The sequence below is a fragment of the Anopheles gambiae genome, chromosome 2 (genome assembly GCF_943734735.2).
Source record: "Anopheles gambiae chromosome 2, idAnoGambNW_F1_1, whole genome shotgun sequence".
In the NCBI taxonomy this organism is placed as follows: domain Eukaryota; kingdom Metazoa; phylum Arthropoda; class Insecta; order Diptera; family Culicidae; genus Anopheles; species Anopheles gambiae.
The window spans coordinates 46,898,119-46,914,293 of record NC_064601.1 but is presented as its reverse complement, the minus strand read 5'-3'; the positions used below and the strand labels follow the sequence as shown (position 1 = coordinate 46,914,293).

Genomic DNA, 16,175 nt, shown 5'->3' with positions numbered 1-16,175 from the left:
GAGAGAGGAAAGCGCTAAATCGTTTTTGTTCAGATTTTGTCTAGCCTAGATTTAGGAAGGTTGGAGCACATTGGACTGTGGCTTATGGCTTGCTTTTTTGCGTCACAAAACTTTTTTTCAAAAATGACCCGCATTCATGTACTGCACCAGAAAAGGTTGGTTGATTCGCGATGCAGCAGAGTTTGACACTATTGTTAAATCTTTTTCCCCAAAGCGTATGCCAGTCGCTGCTAGAAGGACTGCATGATGGCTCTAGCTGGCTATACGATGGCTATACATTCAAATAGTAGCTACTTGCTGCTTTAACACATCCACCGCGAAAAAGGTAAAATGAACAACCATTTTACAACATAAATAAGGTCCAACCCATGAGATTAGAGCAAAGAATAAATCAACAGATTCTCATCAATCACCGGGCGGCGACAGAAGAAAGGTTCACCGTACTACACCAGGGCAATGAGTGGGGAAGGATGGTGTGGGAGAATTCACATCGGTCTTTTGCTTGCCACTCGACGCACAACTCGGGGCGGAGGACACAGCAGGGACGACGCACGCACGGCAAGTGTATCCACAGTTTGGTCGCAGCTGGAAACGTGGGTGGAAACGTGCTAAAAGCATTCCAATCAAACAGATTTGTATTTTTATCTTGAAGTGGAACACAATCAACCGGCCGGGAGGCGACCGTTGCGTATGTTATGAATATCCAACAATTATCGTTTCTAAAAACAAATTAAACTTAATTGACTGATCGCCACAATGTGGCACTATTTAGCGCACATGAAGGTAAAAATAAACAAACACAGCCACAACAAAGCAACGCCCCGTTTGCGATGATGGATGAGTGTGGTTGGAAAATTTGAATACTTTGTTGCATAATATACGAGCGCAAGCATAAAACAGCAATATAAATGTGCATCGGTTGATGTTGGAAGCGGTCAGCGTGCGGCAGGCGCTTGAAATCTTGCAACAGAATACATTTTTTACGGCCAAAACTCCAAAAATAAACCAATGACAAACAAAAATTCTAATTTAGGTTCGCTGTTGCTAATAGCATAAACAGTTCCAATATCGCTCACTGCACATGCAAGGGTTGAATTCGGTAGCCGATACATGCGCATGCCGTTGCCCAAAAATGCTGTTCGAAAGACATTCATCTTTTGAATTGCATCCCGTCAACTCCGGTAGTCACATGCTCCCAGAGACAGCGATTTCAACTCTCACTGCGGGGAGAGAGTGGCCCCCGCTGCCCCCCAGGGAGGGAGGGAAAGAAATGCGATAAACTATGCACTGGTGCAGCTGTTGCAGGGATGAATACGATCCTGCACACCATCAAGCACACAGTACACCAGGATGACGACGCACGCAACCGCCCCCAATATCTGCTCCGGCCGTTCGCCATGGCCTGTCTGTCACTATCAGCTGGTACGGCGCTGCCGGCTCAGCACGCGGGAGCAGACGCAAAGCATGGACACCACGACGCAAGGGACACGCACAGCACGCGCAAAACCCATGTTGCCGTTCGCTACAGCGCGCGGCATCGCACGAACGAAGCAGTGAATCCGAGCGCAGCCGAACCCGAAGCTCTACGGTATATGGCGCGCGCGCTGGGGCCATTCCCGAGCGGAACCGGAGAGGATGGGGCAAAGCACGCGGTTCTTCCACTCGGTTCTCGGGTTTGGCTGTGGCTCGCGTAGTTTTGCTCTAGCCGTCGGACCGTGTGGAAGTGAGCGGACGCGCTCCTGCTCAGTGTATGTGTGTACGCAAAACACGGAGACGCAACACACGCAGCGTGGTGTACTAAGAGCGACTAGTGCACGTTAGTATAGCTACGTACGTTTTTTCCCATGATGGTGATTTGTGTGTGAAAACTAACACGGAAGAGAGTAAAATGTGGTGCACTTACTTATACGCAAGCGATACAACGGAGTGTAGCGGTACAACGAAGTGCAAAACCACGACGGTGAAGCCTACTGTCGACTCGTTGTCATGGTGATGGTGGCAAAAATGGTTCCTTGCACACACTTTCGCTGGTCAATAACGGTCGCCTCCGTAATCATTACGTACCGCCATTTGTTGTCCAAAGTGCGAAAACACCAACCGTGAGGGCACATCTAGTAACCCGTCTGTCCGCACGAAAACCAAAGTAACAGTGCGCGCGTGTAATCAACTTGAGATTCTTATCGGCACACAGCAAAGAGTACGCAATACGCAAGTGGCGAAGAAAGCCAAACACTGGCTGGAAGTTTTATCTTGCGTTCCCCTGCCGATAAACTCGACTATCTCTCTATGTGTTTTATGTTTGGTTTGTTTATTATTTTTTTTCTATTTCACTGTTTGACCATGGAACGTTCATGCACAAAACCGCGCGTAAGCGATTGTTGATGCAACACTGCCACCATAACCGTTCTACTCAGCGCCCTCAGCTCACGTGCGTGCATGTGTGTTATTGTGTATGGTGTGATGCACCCTTCTGCATTGTGCGTCAAAACGTTGCATACACACAGAACGAACGGCAGCGCGTCTCCGTGCAAGCGGATTGCGTTAAAACTGGATTATCTACGCGCTCATAATCCACCCCCTTCTCGAGACACCCCCACCACACCACGAAAAGCGGGAGGGGTGCAGAGATCTCTCGTCGTTTGCCTCTCGTCGACGATGAAGCTGTTTTTGTTTGCTGGGAGCAAACACAAGCACGAGATATGATGCCGGCTGCTTACTTACTTTGCCCTCCGCCGTCTAGTTTGCACGTGCGCGTGCTTTTCTAGCCCGTAACAGATTAGTAGCCCTCCCCTGCCCAAAAATAGTCAGAACAGAAAACAGGCGTGTAAGCTTCGTGGAAAAAGTTAGGACAAAAGTTTCATTAAATGTACCCCGCCCCCGCGCACGTACCATGCACCAAAGAACAACCGAAAGAGGTTAACGGGATAGAAGACCCCTAAGTACCATTTCCTTTGTCAACCGGGCATTTCATTATGAGGATTAGGAAAGTTTAATCGGTTCACACCTTGAGCCAGCCCGGCCCCCTAAGTACACCGAGAAACACTTGACTTTTGGAGAGCTGTTTGACCGGCAGCCACCGGACAGACAGGCAGCGTTGTTGAGAGGGTTTCGCCACGCAAAAGGGGGCGATTAAATGTCAAGACTGTGTTGGTGCTGGTCTGCAAGAAGAACTTACCGAACCCGAGTACCCTTGGGCCGACGAAAAGCAATGGATTCGATTTATGTAACCGCTTGCAGCAGGGACGGGAAAACAAAGCGCCAGAAAATGACTTGAAAGCGGACAAACACGTGGGCCGAGACGCACGTGTTTTAAATATGGAAAGGGTATTTGGCAGGATAAATATTTCATCACCGAACGCAGCTTCGTTAGATCCTGGTCCAGGTCCAAGTACACATTCTGACCCCTTTTATCCTCACCTGGTCAGGGTTGGAAAGCTTTGGGATAAATTATTCTTTTTGCACAGGGGTCCTCTGCACCATATGTCCACGGACATTCCTGGGACACACCGTTGCACATAAAGATCAAAGTGAATCCTCGAGAAGAGACAACAACACTCTCCGAAAGCGATCCAACATTCATCGTTTGTGTGTGTGTGTTGCCATGGAAAACGGAACACCACGTGTGGTTGATATACACGTAACGAGCACCGTACGCTCTTTCATTTCCATCCTTTCCATCCGGCGCACCACGGGGACATCAAATTGATTGTGACATATTTTAAATTGGACCTATCCATAAACAATTTGCTAAGGCCGGCTGAGAAGTGGAAACATGTTTTCCTTTTACTCCTTTTTTTTTTTGCTGCGTGGGGGATTCAACCAATTTCCCACACACGCACATACACACACAGTCAATGAATAAATGGCCTGTTCTCTGCACGTGACAGCGAACGATTGAAGTCTAACTGGCAGTGTCGAAAGCAATACACTGCTGTCGTCCAATGGGGTACACTATTTTGAAGCTGCGTAATGACTCTTCTCGTTCAAATTGGTATGGTAGATACCGCCAAACTGATGCAAAGGATTCAGAATTATTCTGGCACGTTATGGAGCTGTCCAAAACACACCAGTGATAAGCAAAACGATGAGAGCTTGTGTGTGTGTGTATGTCGCATGTGTCTGAAAGGAGATGAGACAGTATGAATGCAAACCTGACCTAGAGAGCAAAAACGGATTACAGATTGACGGTTGGGATTAGATGTGAGTGACGGCGATGATAAAGCGAAAAGCTTTAACTGTTTACCCTCGTCTTCATCGGTCCTTTGTGGGGGAAGCTCCCCCCCCCCTCCCCCGCACTTTGGTGATATTGGTTGAACACTTTGAAACATAAATATTCATTCAACATTCAACGTTGGGTAAATAAACTGTGCAACAATTACAGCCACAGGCAAAAGTAAATGCAAACAAAGTACTAAAAAAAAGGAACGATAAATGTATTAACTCTCGCAAGCGAAAACAAATCCCCGTCTAGTGCATCCCTGAACCGGTTACATTATTAGTATTCAATATAAAAAAGTGACAACAAATGCACACACACACACACACACACACACACGATGGCCAACCCGTCTGGCAATTAACATTCCCACCGTACCCGGTGTATTGCTAACTTCTTCAACCGCTTTGTGTCTGGGACAGTTCCATCAGTGCAACCGTTGCTGTCTCGCGCTATTGCGAAAACCGCTCCTAACTGTATACACAGTTGTTGATTTTGTTCCTACCGTGTATTTTACTGTTTATTTTGTACAAAATAAGGGATGGACACATCAGGCGAAAATTCAATTATTACGCGCGTACTAATCGTGCCACTTTCTTCCGCGTCCTTTTTGGCATAAAGTATGTGTAATACCCATTTGCGTATATTTTTGCTTTCTCTCGTTCCCTCACATTCAGCACGCGCGCACATGCAGCCAGGTAAAATCATTGCCGTGTTTGCCGAAAGCACACACACAGACAAACAATTAAAATCAATAATGGATGAAAAACTCGAAAAAAAAGCCGCTGTCCCCAGTACACACACCGTTCAACCTACTTCAATCGGGAAATCAAAGCCCCGAAACAATTTCAGCCGGTGTGTGCAATAACATCGTGCAGGATGGTAGAACAAAATTGCACCGACCTCACTGGACACATCTGTGCCGCCACAGCCTCTCTGCACATTTTAATCAAATTTTCGAGATGTTATTTCCCTATCAGCGTTCGCCCCAGTCCTGCCAGGCGCTACCGTCAAGACTCCTGTCAGGACCATCGGGGCACTGTGCCAAGTAGATTATCCCAACGGATTTTCACGGTCACATGATGTGACCTCGTGTCTGGGTGTGTATGTGGGTGGGGACGTAGAGCTTCGTTCCCATTTTTACGATTGAAAATATCAATATAGAAAGACAAAAAAATCCCAACAACTCTTCTGTTAGGGAAAAGCTTCTCACCCGCTACAAATCGATGACTAAGTTCACGGACACTCTCGGGCAGTGGGATTTTGGAACTATGTTTTACGCAATTCTTTCTTTCATACCATTCGTACGGACAATTCTAAACATACCGTCTAGCACACAAAGCATAGCAATCCCTGTACTATCACTAGCATATTTTCATCAAACTTTGAACCGTTTTGCAATACACAATAGGCAAAAAATAGACGAAATACCTTTCGGCAGCGCTAAGGTAGTTCAGCTGGAAAATATTGCGAGCATAAAGCAACACGATCCTGCCGCATGAGCGAAGCGTTACGGCAAGCATACACCCGAAAGATTACGACTTGGCTTGGCTTGGGTGGTTATAGTTTCGTTGCCCTTTTGGAAGGAACTGTTCTTGAGAGCACGGCCAGCCATTGATGGTTATAATGCCAGCAAAAGATCTTTGATCTTCACACCGAAACCCTTCATCGCTCGTTCGTAACGAGGGCACGGGGTTATGCGATTTCCGGACCCTAGCCCTAGCTCATAAAATCGACATTAAACGCCCAGTGCTATCGTATGCATGGGACAACGCGCAAACAGCGTAGAGTTTTGCAACGTGTGCCCAGGAGTTTTTAAATGTTTTTAGTTCCTGCTTTTCGGACAGCGAACTGCTTTAGGTGGAGCTAAGCGAACGGCGCGAAACGAATGAGAAGGAAAAAGTTTCCTCATCAATTCGTACGCCTGCCGTACGTAATCCGTTTACGTTAGCCAAACACTAAGCCGTTATCCCAAGGAGCACTCACCTCTAAAGTACTCGTCTTTCGTCCTTCATTTATTCCAAACCAACCCGCCCCTCTGCGGTGGTATCGATGTTGCTTTTAGTCCGAAAATTCGCACACGCGTCGCGATTGCCCAGCCTTATCCGCCGGTTTCTGGGGGAGTACACACCGTTCCTACGGACGACCACGGTTATCCGCTGCTGCTACTGCTGCTAGGCTCGACGATGCTCCATTACGCTCAGGCGCCTCTGCCAGATCAGGGCTCACTGTCTAACCCAATATGCGGTGTCATTTATCAGCGGGCGCTGGAAATGGAACCGCCTAACACTCACCGTGGTCAATCGAACGGCAGAAGGGAGAGATGTAGGCATTGGGAGGATGGTTTTTTGTTTGTGCTAGCTAAGCATTCACCAAACACACACAAAAAAACTGCTGCTTCTTTCTGCTCGGTGGGCAATAAGGAAATGAAAAAGGCAGTGGCTGATAAGGTTACATACAGTGGGAGGAAAATTGAAGGGGGTGCTGCGGCAAAGTTTGGTCGAATTTATAAAGACATCCACCAAGCGGAATAATTCCCACACAGTGGTACCGGTGACCCGACGATTAAGCGAATGATTCATGGAGCAACAAGCGATCTCGAGGAGGACCAAATGGTGCAAACTATCCAAACAAACCGGGCGTGTTGTTTAATCCGCACGCTTGTGTTATTGGGCTTTGGAACGTTAGTGAGATGGAACCGAAGCGTACCATAACCACACTCGGCAAGCAATTAATGATGCCAATATATAGAATGCATCAGAGCCTTCGACTCGCGCGTAGCTACACGCTTCGATGCGGACGGTTGTTGGTTCAAGTCAAAACCCGTTCCGTTCCGATCGATTTACGACTCCCTTCTCCGCCAGACTTGCACGGTACATCTCCCGATTTGCGACTGTAAACCAAGCCAATGCCGGGCATCCGTACGGGCGTGAAGATAAATCACTTACCTCGCGACCTTGAACGATCGGCATCATTACGACACGCACGATGACGAACGGGGAAAAAATAACAAACAGACCCACCCTATTTGGCAGTCCCAGTTTTAAATGTGCGTTTTGCGCCCTTTGCTCCACAGACGGTTGCTCTCGCAGCCGCTCAAGGCCACGCGTCACACCGAAATAAGTCATCAAGCACGGGGAGAGAAACAATCCGTTTTCACAACCGTGCAGAAGCAACGCGGGCGCAAGGAATCCAGAAACGAGTCTGGAAGGTGAAGGATAAATTAAATTCATTATTTCACCCAGTGGCATGATCATCGCGCTCCACGCACTTCCCGCCGGAACGATGATACGTGATCTGGGGGGGGGGGGGGAAAGATCTTCTCTTCCAGTTTATGCAAAAACTGCGCCCCCTAAGTGATGGTGATGGCGGCAATCATTTCTCAAATCCACGTGCAGCCTCTCTTTTGTCTTTTCCATACTTCACGAGCCTCGGGTCACTGAGTGGCCATTTTTCAAAGGCACCCAAGTTGAGCACAACCGAAGCCGGAAGTCTGAACAACATGCGATCTGAACAAGACAAGAAGAATCCACCCCGAATATGAACATCGGTTTGGTGCTGGTAAGAAGATCCCACTGCAAACTGTCCAGTGACGTCGGCAGTGAGACCTCGGCAAAATCCCCAGGGCAATGGGGTTTTCCCCTGGTTCAAGGAAAATAAAAGGTGCTCCAAAAGTCTAGATTTGTGTGTGTGTGTGTGTGTGTGTGTGTGTGTGTGTGTATGTGTCTGTGCTCGTTTGTGTGTTTACCTTGCCAAATGGAGCAGCGGCCGGAAGCGATTGACATTCTTGCATGATTCGTTCGTGCCCTGATGAAAGAATAACACCAACGACCTACCGTTCTCCGGACGGTGCAGCGCACGACATTTATTGCTGTAACTTGGATTTGGCAATTAAATCTTCGCTTCACTTCACTCGTAACAAGGTCTACTGTTTGCAGTATCACTCCCACCCCCTCGGCTAACGGAAAAGGATAAGCACGTTAGCCAACGCTAATTAGTGTTTCCGCAAGGAGAGATGTTTGCAGAGCAGAGTCTGTACGCTCTGTAAGTCATTTTCAGTGCCTCGAAATTAGTATGCATGTTGCGGGTGTGCTCATTAAAGACGCGGTGTGCCAGTTTTGAATCGGATCATATCCGCACATGGGATGGAATGGTTTGCTTTAAAGCACACGAAACATCAATAAACTAAGAATGACAGATAAATGGTGAAGTTTCTCAGCTCTTTCGTGCTAGCTAGACGTTAGCTAGAGTCAGGAACATATACTCTGTGGCAGGTGGAGATGGTTTATTTCGCCCACAGGAGGTCCATACGTCAAAATGCCAAACTTCCCAATGGTACTCACAGGGACAGCACAGCTCCACCAAACCCTTTCTACCTTATTGATTGCACTTTTCGCATTTGCCGGAAAATTGAAGCCGTTTGTTGCTTTCCTACCAGCTTCTCTCTCTCTCTGCACTACATTCTCGACGATTCCCAACTTTAGTTTGATTTCAATAACAGACCGCGAGAGAAAAGTACGGGTACAAAAGATTCGCAACAACAACAAAAAAAAACAACTTCTTAGCAACGGGAATCTTGGTAGCAAGGAGAGGATAACTTTCTTGTTATATCACGACCAAAAAGTTATCTACTTTTCGAGTTTTGACGCCGAACTGTTCTGTTGCAGGTGCCGGTCTGTAATACATTTTTCTTTGCTGCTCCACATCCTGTCGTTCAAAAGAGTTTGGTGTGATTTGTTCGGTCCCATAAAATAGCAACCACTATGTGGAAGGCTAAGAAGTTGCCGAAGTAGTGCCCCAACACTTTGGAAAAGCTTTCCAAAAACAATTATCCTTAGCATCAGGGTGCACACCTAAACCGAGCGCATGAACAGTGTGAAATGATCATTGCTAATTTAATTAAATTCACGAGGAATTGTTTACGCTTTACTTCTTAATCGCAATGCCCTATCTACAGACCGAGATTAGATAATTTAAACGACGTAAACGCGGTCAGCAGGCGCGATTGCACACACTAGCACACTGCGGTGAGTGATACGACGTGTATTCGCGTGTAACGTTGCATATGTCTACGGAATGGAGGACCACTTTGCAACGCAAAACGTTTGATAAGAAGATTTCATTGTTTACTATCGAACCACCGAGTTAAATATTCCAAACCGGGCACTACGGCACAGACACTTTGCATTTCAAGCAAGCTTCAGTTCACATGTTTTCACCAACTCCACACTTTTATGCAATTATAATTTCCTTCCAAGAAATTACAAACTTTTCCTGCCGCCCACTGCTCGCATCGTCATTGAATGAAATGAAGCTGAAGTTTTACTGAAGCGACAGCACAAGAAGACGACGACCACCGTCATATGCCTTTGTGTCTAGCTATATCCGCTTCAACTTTTCCAGCGCCACGTGTACAGCGAGGTGCGCGAGAGCGAAATCGTGAAGGTGTTTTGCAAGCTACGCTACCTGCCATTAATTAAATTCCTTTTTTCGCGAACGAACGGAAGGAACGGTGGTTCTACTACCCAACCCGGGCCTAACCTATCCAGACCACTCTCCCACCAGCATCGCCTTTTCTGTTCGCTTCAACATTGTATCTCGCCAACCGAAGAAGCATTCGCTGCCTTTCGTCGTCTGGTCTATGCGCACCGCCATTATCATCCCTCAGCACCACTGGCTGAGTTAATGAATTAACAATATTTTTGTGATACTGCTATTTTGTCCCTCACCCCCTCCGGCTCCTTATTGCCCCGGAATTCCGGAAGATCCCGTGGTGCAAGAGCAATCGCCGGAAGGGCACACTGATAAGTAAGATGGGTGCGATTTAACCGTCTCGACATTCGTTTGCGCTCCCAGGCCGAGGCATCAGTACTTTGGAGCTGTTTTTTTTTTGTTTTTGCTGGTTCCGGCACGCTGCACATTACCCACACCCACTACCACTTAAACGGTTCCACCGAACTGCGAACCGTGCCGTGGAAATGGTCGGATAATAGGGGGAGAAGTGGGCAAATGAGCATGAAGAGAACAGCAAATAATGTTCTTTTCCCAGTTTTTCAGACTTGGCTCGAGGTTTTTTTTTGTGTGTGATTTTGTGCAGATTTTGTTAGCTTACTTTAAAATGAAAAACAAAAAAAGGCAAAAACTGTACCATCCATTGCACGGCCCTGTTGCATACTGCATCGGAGAGCAAACGGGATCGAAAGAAACAATACGATCGTTTTTTGTGCTGTGATTGCAACACGCTTCTGGTGCTGAAGGTTTATATTTCTATGCCCTTTCTTCCACAGAGAGAAAGAGAGATAGAGAGAGAGAGAAACGATGGTCTCACTTCTTGGCTGCTCGCACTTCTAGTTGGCTCTACTTGTGTGGATCTGATTTCAGCACTGCACCCTTCCCTACCCAACTAGTGGCCGCCCGTCGGGCGAACCGAGAAGTGCATTGTGGTGCAAGATTTCACACACACACACCGACCGACCGACACACAAACGGAAGTGGACAGTGCAAAATGACACCCATGTGATTAAATAGAGCAAACCAAGAACGTGCTGAAAACGAGCCCCGGAAGTGACGTGGAAGGAAGTTAAATAAAAAAGAAGGAGCGTAAGCTCTTTTGTGTGTTCGTGTGTGTGTGTTAGTAGCAAACGGTAGCAATAGTAAACGAGCCCCGGTGGACGGGGTCGGTTCGTGACGAGGAAGAGTGAAATTAGTGCAACGGCGTTGAATTAGTTGGTGAAAATTGGCGAAACAAATAAGTGGAGAAAGTACATAAAAGAGCGTGCTCGCGTGTGTGTTTGTGTGTATGCAGCTTTGAGTTTGTTTGTGTGTGTGTGAATGTGTGCTATTCCCTTGCGGTAGAAAGGGACTCCCCGGAAAAGTCCATTGGCTTTGGAGCAGTGCGGTAGTGAGCGATGGAAAGGACAATGGCACTGGTGACGCTGGTCGTCCTGACCGTGGTGCTAGCGATTGGTGGTGGTGGCACGGTGGCCGGCGAGTTGGTGACAACCCACGACCAGAAGGCTACCCAGTGCTGCCAGGAGTCGTACATGGTGGACGGCAAGCAGCAGCGGTGTGTGCGCACCGACGGTAATTACACAACGGAAATGCACCTCAACTGTACCCACAGCTACATGATCTTCCGCGAGATCGAGCAGGAGGTGTACGTGGACGAGACGGGCAGCTTGGTCGATGGCGAGTTCCGGATCCAGCGCAATGAGTAAGTGCGCTGACGGTGACGGGACAAACGGCAGGCTTAGGTCCCCGTGGTCCCAAGTGGTTGGTCCTTTCGATCCTTTCCCGCCTTACGGTTCTTCTTCTGCTCTCGTTTCTCTTCGCAGCTACTGTGTGGCCCACACGCACGACGGCGAGAGCACGCAGCCGGTGTTTATCGTGTGCTTCAACATGGCCAACATGGACACGATTGCGACGATGCTCATCAGCAAGGGCATCATGATGCTGATCTCCGTGTTCTTCCTGCTCGTCACGCTCTACATCTACTACATCATACCGGACCTGCGCGAAACGCAGGACAAGGTGACGTCGGCAGCCGTCGGCAGCCTGGCCGTATTCATGTTCCTGCTCAGCCTGGTCCAGCTGTGGGTGTCACTAACGCACACGCCCTTCTGCACCGTCATCGGTAGGTCAACGCGCTTCACGGTCACACTGCCGCGGCGCAATGAGGTGGAAAATGAACCACCACCAAGCCAGACAGTTCCGCCCGGTCAATACGCCCGCGGCAAGCGCAAGCGAAACAAGCGAGCCTGCGGGCGAAAGTTTTGCGCCTCTTCCCTATGCGCTCCATCAAGCAATCGATTAGGTTCGGTTAATTGAAAGTCCATTGGTGCTTGCAAAGTGCATCGTTTCGTGGCAGTCAGGAAACCGTTGGAAACCGTTTCCGTTGGTTTTTGCAGTTTTGTTTTCCTTCTCGCTATAGTGCGATTTTCTATTTTTATTGCACAAACGTATTTCAAATTCTACGTACTATTACCGGATCGATCGATTAGCACAGAGCGGCGTGGAATGAAATATTCCTCATAAATATCCCGTGATGGATGAATGCTTCACTCTGGTTAGATGAAGTAGCCTAACGACTGGTGGATCTCGATGGGAACAAAAAAGGGCTCAGCAAAACGAATCCCCAGTCCCAAGCTGTCAATAATGCATGATCCCGGTTGGCAGCTGTCGGTGATAGATTCGAATCGAAAGACTAATCGATTCGATTTTGGATCCAACGCCACAAATCCAAACGTTCCAAATTGTTGAATGCGAATGAATTGTCTGGAAAAACTAATACCAGCGCTCTTTACAGGCCCCATGGCATTCGATTATTGCCCATGCAGAACGTACATTTTTGTGGGATCACAAGACTCAGGTTTGGAATTCATTAAAAGTTTCATGTCCTTCCTTTTTTGCTGCAAGCTTTCGAGAAAAGATTTCAAGTGGAACGTTATTTTTCCAACAAAATTTGCTGTCGTAGTCGCATTTTTTTGGGGTTTGACCATACGTTTCTCATAACCGGTATCACCGCATACTTTGCAAAGGGTTTCGTAGGCCTGTACTATGCCGGTATCACAAACAGATAAGGAGACATCTGTTTCTGTTTGCCAAGCATTTGCCGAGCAAACAGCGAGCGATACATCAATTCCGTCGTGACCGACCTCAAAGGTTAAAGTATGGCCATCGGAAGAGACGGTCACCACATCGGCAGTCGGGAGGTGCCTTTGTCGATGGGCTAAATTAGATTGCAAAATAGAACGTGGAGCAGAAAGTGAAGCGCCAAAGACGGCGTCACGGCATACAAAAAAAAAAATGCAGCACCGAATGTAATTAGCATGCTAACGAGAGCGCAAAAGAACGCAAGCAACCGGCACAAGGGCACAAATACGAAGCCGTCTGTCGGAGCAGAAAGTGACGAAAGCTTCCCTTCAAACGAAAGTGAAATTTGTTGTACGGGAACAAGCAAAAAAAAAAATAGGTCGCTCCGAAGCCAAAATCGGCAAAGAAAACGGAAAGTATAACTACATTCAAAGTGTCGTGGCGAGATTAAAAAACTTTCTCAATGCCAAACCAACGCTACCGTTACGGTCGACCACCAGCAAGATCCTTCAGCTCCTTGCAAAGGTTAATGCTCTCTCCACCGATTAAACGAAAGGACGATGTACTGCGGTACTTTTCGTCTAATGCTTTGTGATACGGAGATGCTGATGGATTTAGGACAAGACTGAATCAATAAGAAGTATGTGATGCTGATGGGATCCAATCCGTAACAAAACCACCTAGACTTTGAGGGGGGGGATGCTCAGGAAGTAAAAACCGTTTCCTTCTGCGAGTAGAATAAGGCTCAACTCAGGCGGAACATGTATCTCGATCTTGGTTGCCTTCCCTTTTTGACAGAGCTCTTTCGATTTGGAAAATAACAAAAGCTAGATAGTGAAAAGTTGCATTTAGGTCACTGGATCGTAAAACCCGACAGCGGTCATGAATGCGGATGATGAGAATCCGGACATGTTTTTGTTCCTCCAAAATTGACCCCGTGCCACAAAACCGTTCATACCGATCTAGGATAATGAGATAAGAACGATACGATGTTATTTGCTGGTAGCGACGTTCATTCGCTACCATAAATGTGCTGGGAGGACGCTGCTTTTGTTGGAGGACTTTAGGACAATTATGCCCTCCGATGCCGGTGTGCCTTCCACACAGTGCTCTTTCTCCTTATCTTCTTGTCGTGCAAAACAAATGCGTTTCATGTTCCGGTATGCTCTCGTCGTTCCAGCGTTCCTGATGTACTTCTTCCTCATCAGCTACTTCGCATGGTTGAACATGGTGATGGCGAACGTATGGAAATTGACAGTGTAAGTATGACGGCCACCAAGGGTTCGCCACTGCTTCCGCTCAAAAGCTTAATGGTGCGGCGAACGCTCTGCTCTCATTGATTAATCGGTTTTGTGCCATCCTGTCATCCCACGGTCCCGTGCGTGGAATTTCCAGTGCACGCCGGTGGAAGATCCGAGAGCGATCCTGGTATATCCTGAACCACATCTACGCCATCACCGTCGCAGTGACGTTAACGACCATGGTTTACATTTATCACAGCCGGTATCCGACGCTGGGTGAAATCTCCTGCTGGTTCCGAAGTGAGTTTTTGCCCTTCTAATAGAATTGAGTGTCGTTCGTTGCCTCCATTCAGAAGCCTCCTTCATATTGACTCGCTCTCTGTCTATTTTCCTTTCCCTGCTTTCCTTCCAGCCGAGCGGGAACAGTCGTACTTCGTCTACCTACCGCTGAGCGTGATGCTGAGCATAAACATTTTCCTGTTCGTCTGGACGAGCCTGCATCTGCATGCGAGCGGGGACGACCTTAGCCCGGATCGAAAAAAGTCACTCCGGTACAAGTGCATGCTGTATCTGAAGCTGTTCCTGCTGTCCGGGCTTATCTGGGTGTTCGAGATCCTGTCGTTCCACATGAGCGAAGGTCTGGTGCCCCAGTCCTGGTTTTGGATCATCGTCGACGCGGTCAACTGTCTGCACGGGGTGCTCATCTTCTTCGTGCTGATCGTCTGGCGGCAGCGCATCAAGCGCGAGCTGGCCAACCGGTGGGTGTTCTGCTTCCGGGCGCCGGCACGCTGGGCCGAGCTGAAGGACGACGAGCAGGAACACTTGCACGAAGAGGGTAAGTGGTTTGCGATCGATTGATTGCGGGAGGGGAAGTATAGAAAGCGAAGGCACCTTCCCATAGCAGATAGCATCCACAACTCCCTTAACTGTATTTTATTATCATTTTCCAACATGCCAACATCACCTGCCACGCACAGGTCGCGATACGGGGAAGTATGATCTTATCATCAAGTAAACACACACCGGAACCTTACGAAACAGCAAACCCAACCCAGCGAGGATGGCTCATCGGAACGGCCACCTGCCATCTGATGACGGCAGGAGAGTGCGTGGCACCTCACCACCGTCGATGGCCTCATTTGTGACGAGCTGTACAAGCAGCGTTAGAGAGAAACGTTCCTGTGGGAACGCACATAGTCCATTAGGACCATTTTATACCCAAGCGGTTTCCCAACAACACCCGATCGAACAGGTGTGAGCATTATTTTTATCACATTCGATTTGGTGGCTATCACAGCTATAGCAACAACAGCAACAGCAACAAAAACTAGTTACACACAAACTTGTTAAGGCGTTAGGGTTACGTTAGCATTATGGGGAGGGCAATGTGTTGCAGAAGTTGATGAAGAATTTACACTATACATAGAGGCACGCGTACAATGTTTAAACAGATCTAGCGTTGCGTCGCAAAAGTTGCGTTATCTAATATGCTACACCCGCCTGCCTTTGCAACCCGCTGCTGCACCGTGTGCGGTGGCGTGATTGAGGTGATGCCTAAGTCTGTTAATGGAATTTACATACAAAGAACTACTACTATCGGTTAGGTGATGCGGAATGTTTGAACTACAATAAACTTTGAAGCAGCATAGCTTTACACTCGAGTTCCTGCACGTTTCACGATTTATATCACAAAATTAATTTCCACAGAACGACGACCCAAACTGCTCGTGCGACCTACACTGCTCACCTGAGGTTGGGCAAATAATTCCCGAATTAAGTGCTTGAAAATTCTCGCTCCGGATGGCTGCGGGATATTACTTCCGGTGAAAATGCTAACGATGGTGTGAGGACATTTCGAACGTACGATTCCAGGACGAAAAAGCCATTAAAAGGTTTGCCATGCAGCAAACAGTACTCTTTGGCATCGGGGAAGATTATACCATCATTGCAATTAAAATGTTCGAAGCGATCTATACCGATGTCCCGTTTGTGCAATATGTAAACTCTACTAATCCTGATTTAAGCGTTTCACAGTAATAATTGCTCTTGGGCAGATTAAAACGGATCTCAAAACATCCTCACCCTGACTGCGTACAGTTTTGTTTTTGTTTGTTTTTGGTTTTAAC

At 47.7% G+C, this 16,175-nt stretch overlaps 2 protein-coding genes across 7 annotated transcripts in view; one reads left to right on the top strand and one right to left on the bottom strand.

Moving 5' to 3' along the window:
- LOC1278842 (RNA helicase aquarius) overlaps nucleotides 1-16,175 on the bottom strand; it is a 40,288-nt gene that overhangs the window by 5,731 nt on the left and 18,382 nt on the right. The window lies entirely within an intron of this gene.
- On the top strand, nucleotides 1,611-15,697 carry LOC1278844 (probable G-protein coupled receptor Mth-like 11). 6 transcript variants are annotated; one of them, XM_061645264.1, is made up of 7 exons: nucleotides 1,611-1,816; nucleotides 10,512-11,429; nucleotides 11,551-11,849; nucleotides 13,989-14,067; nucleotides 14,204-14,349; nucleotides 14,462-14,884; nucleotides 15,027-15,697. In XM_061645264.1, the coding sequence occupies exons 2-7, from the start codon at nucleotides 11,125-11,127 to the stop codon at nucleotides 15,062-15,064; spliced, it is 1,290 nt and encodes a 429-aa protein (XP_061501248.1). In that variant the 5' UTR covers nucleotides 1,611-1,816; nucleotides 10,512-11,124; the 3' UTR covers nucleotides 15,065-15,697. The 6 variants fall into 6 exon arrangements, with proteins under 6 accessions (XP_061501248.1, XP_061501246.1, XP_061501245.1 ...); XM_061645262.1 differs by having other exon boundaries at nucleotides 1,624-1,830; XM_061645261.1 differs by having other exon boundaries at nucleotides 1,695-1,830; nucleotides 10,504-11,429.

Coding starts and splice junctions, on each gene's coding strand:
- LOC1278844 (XM_061645264.1), top strand. CDS start 11,125: ATGGAAAGGACAATGGCACTGGTGACGCTGGTCGTCCTGACCGTGGTG. Junction 11,430..11,550: donor TTCCGGATCCAGCGCAATGA/GTAAGTGCGCTG, acceptor TTCTCTTCGCAG/CTACTGTGTGGCCCACACGC. Junction 11,850..13,988: donor GCCCTTCTGCACCGTCATCG/GTAGGTCAACGC, acceptor TCGTCGTTCCAG/CGTTCCTGATGTACTTCTTC.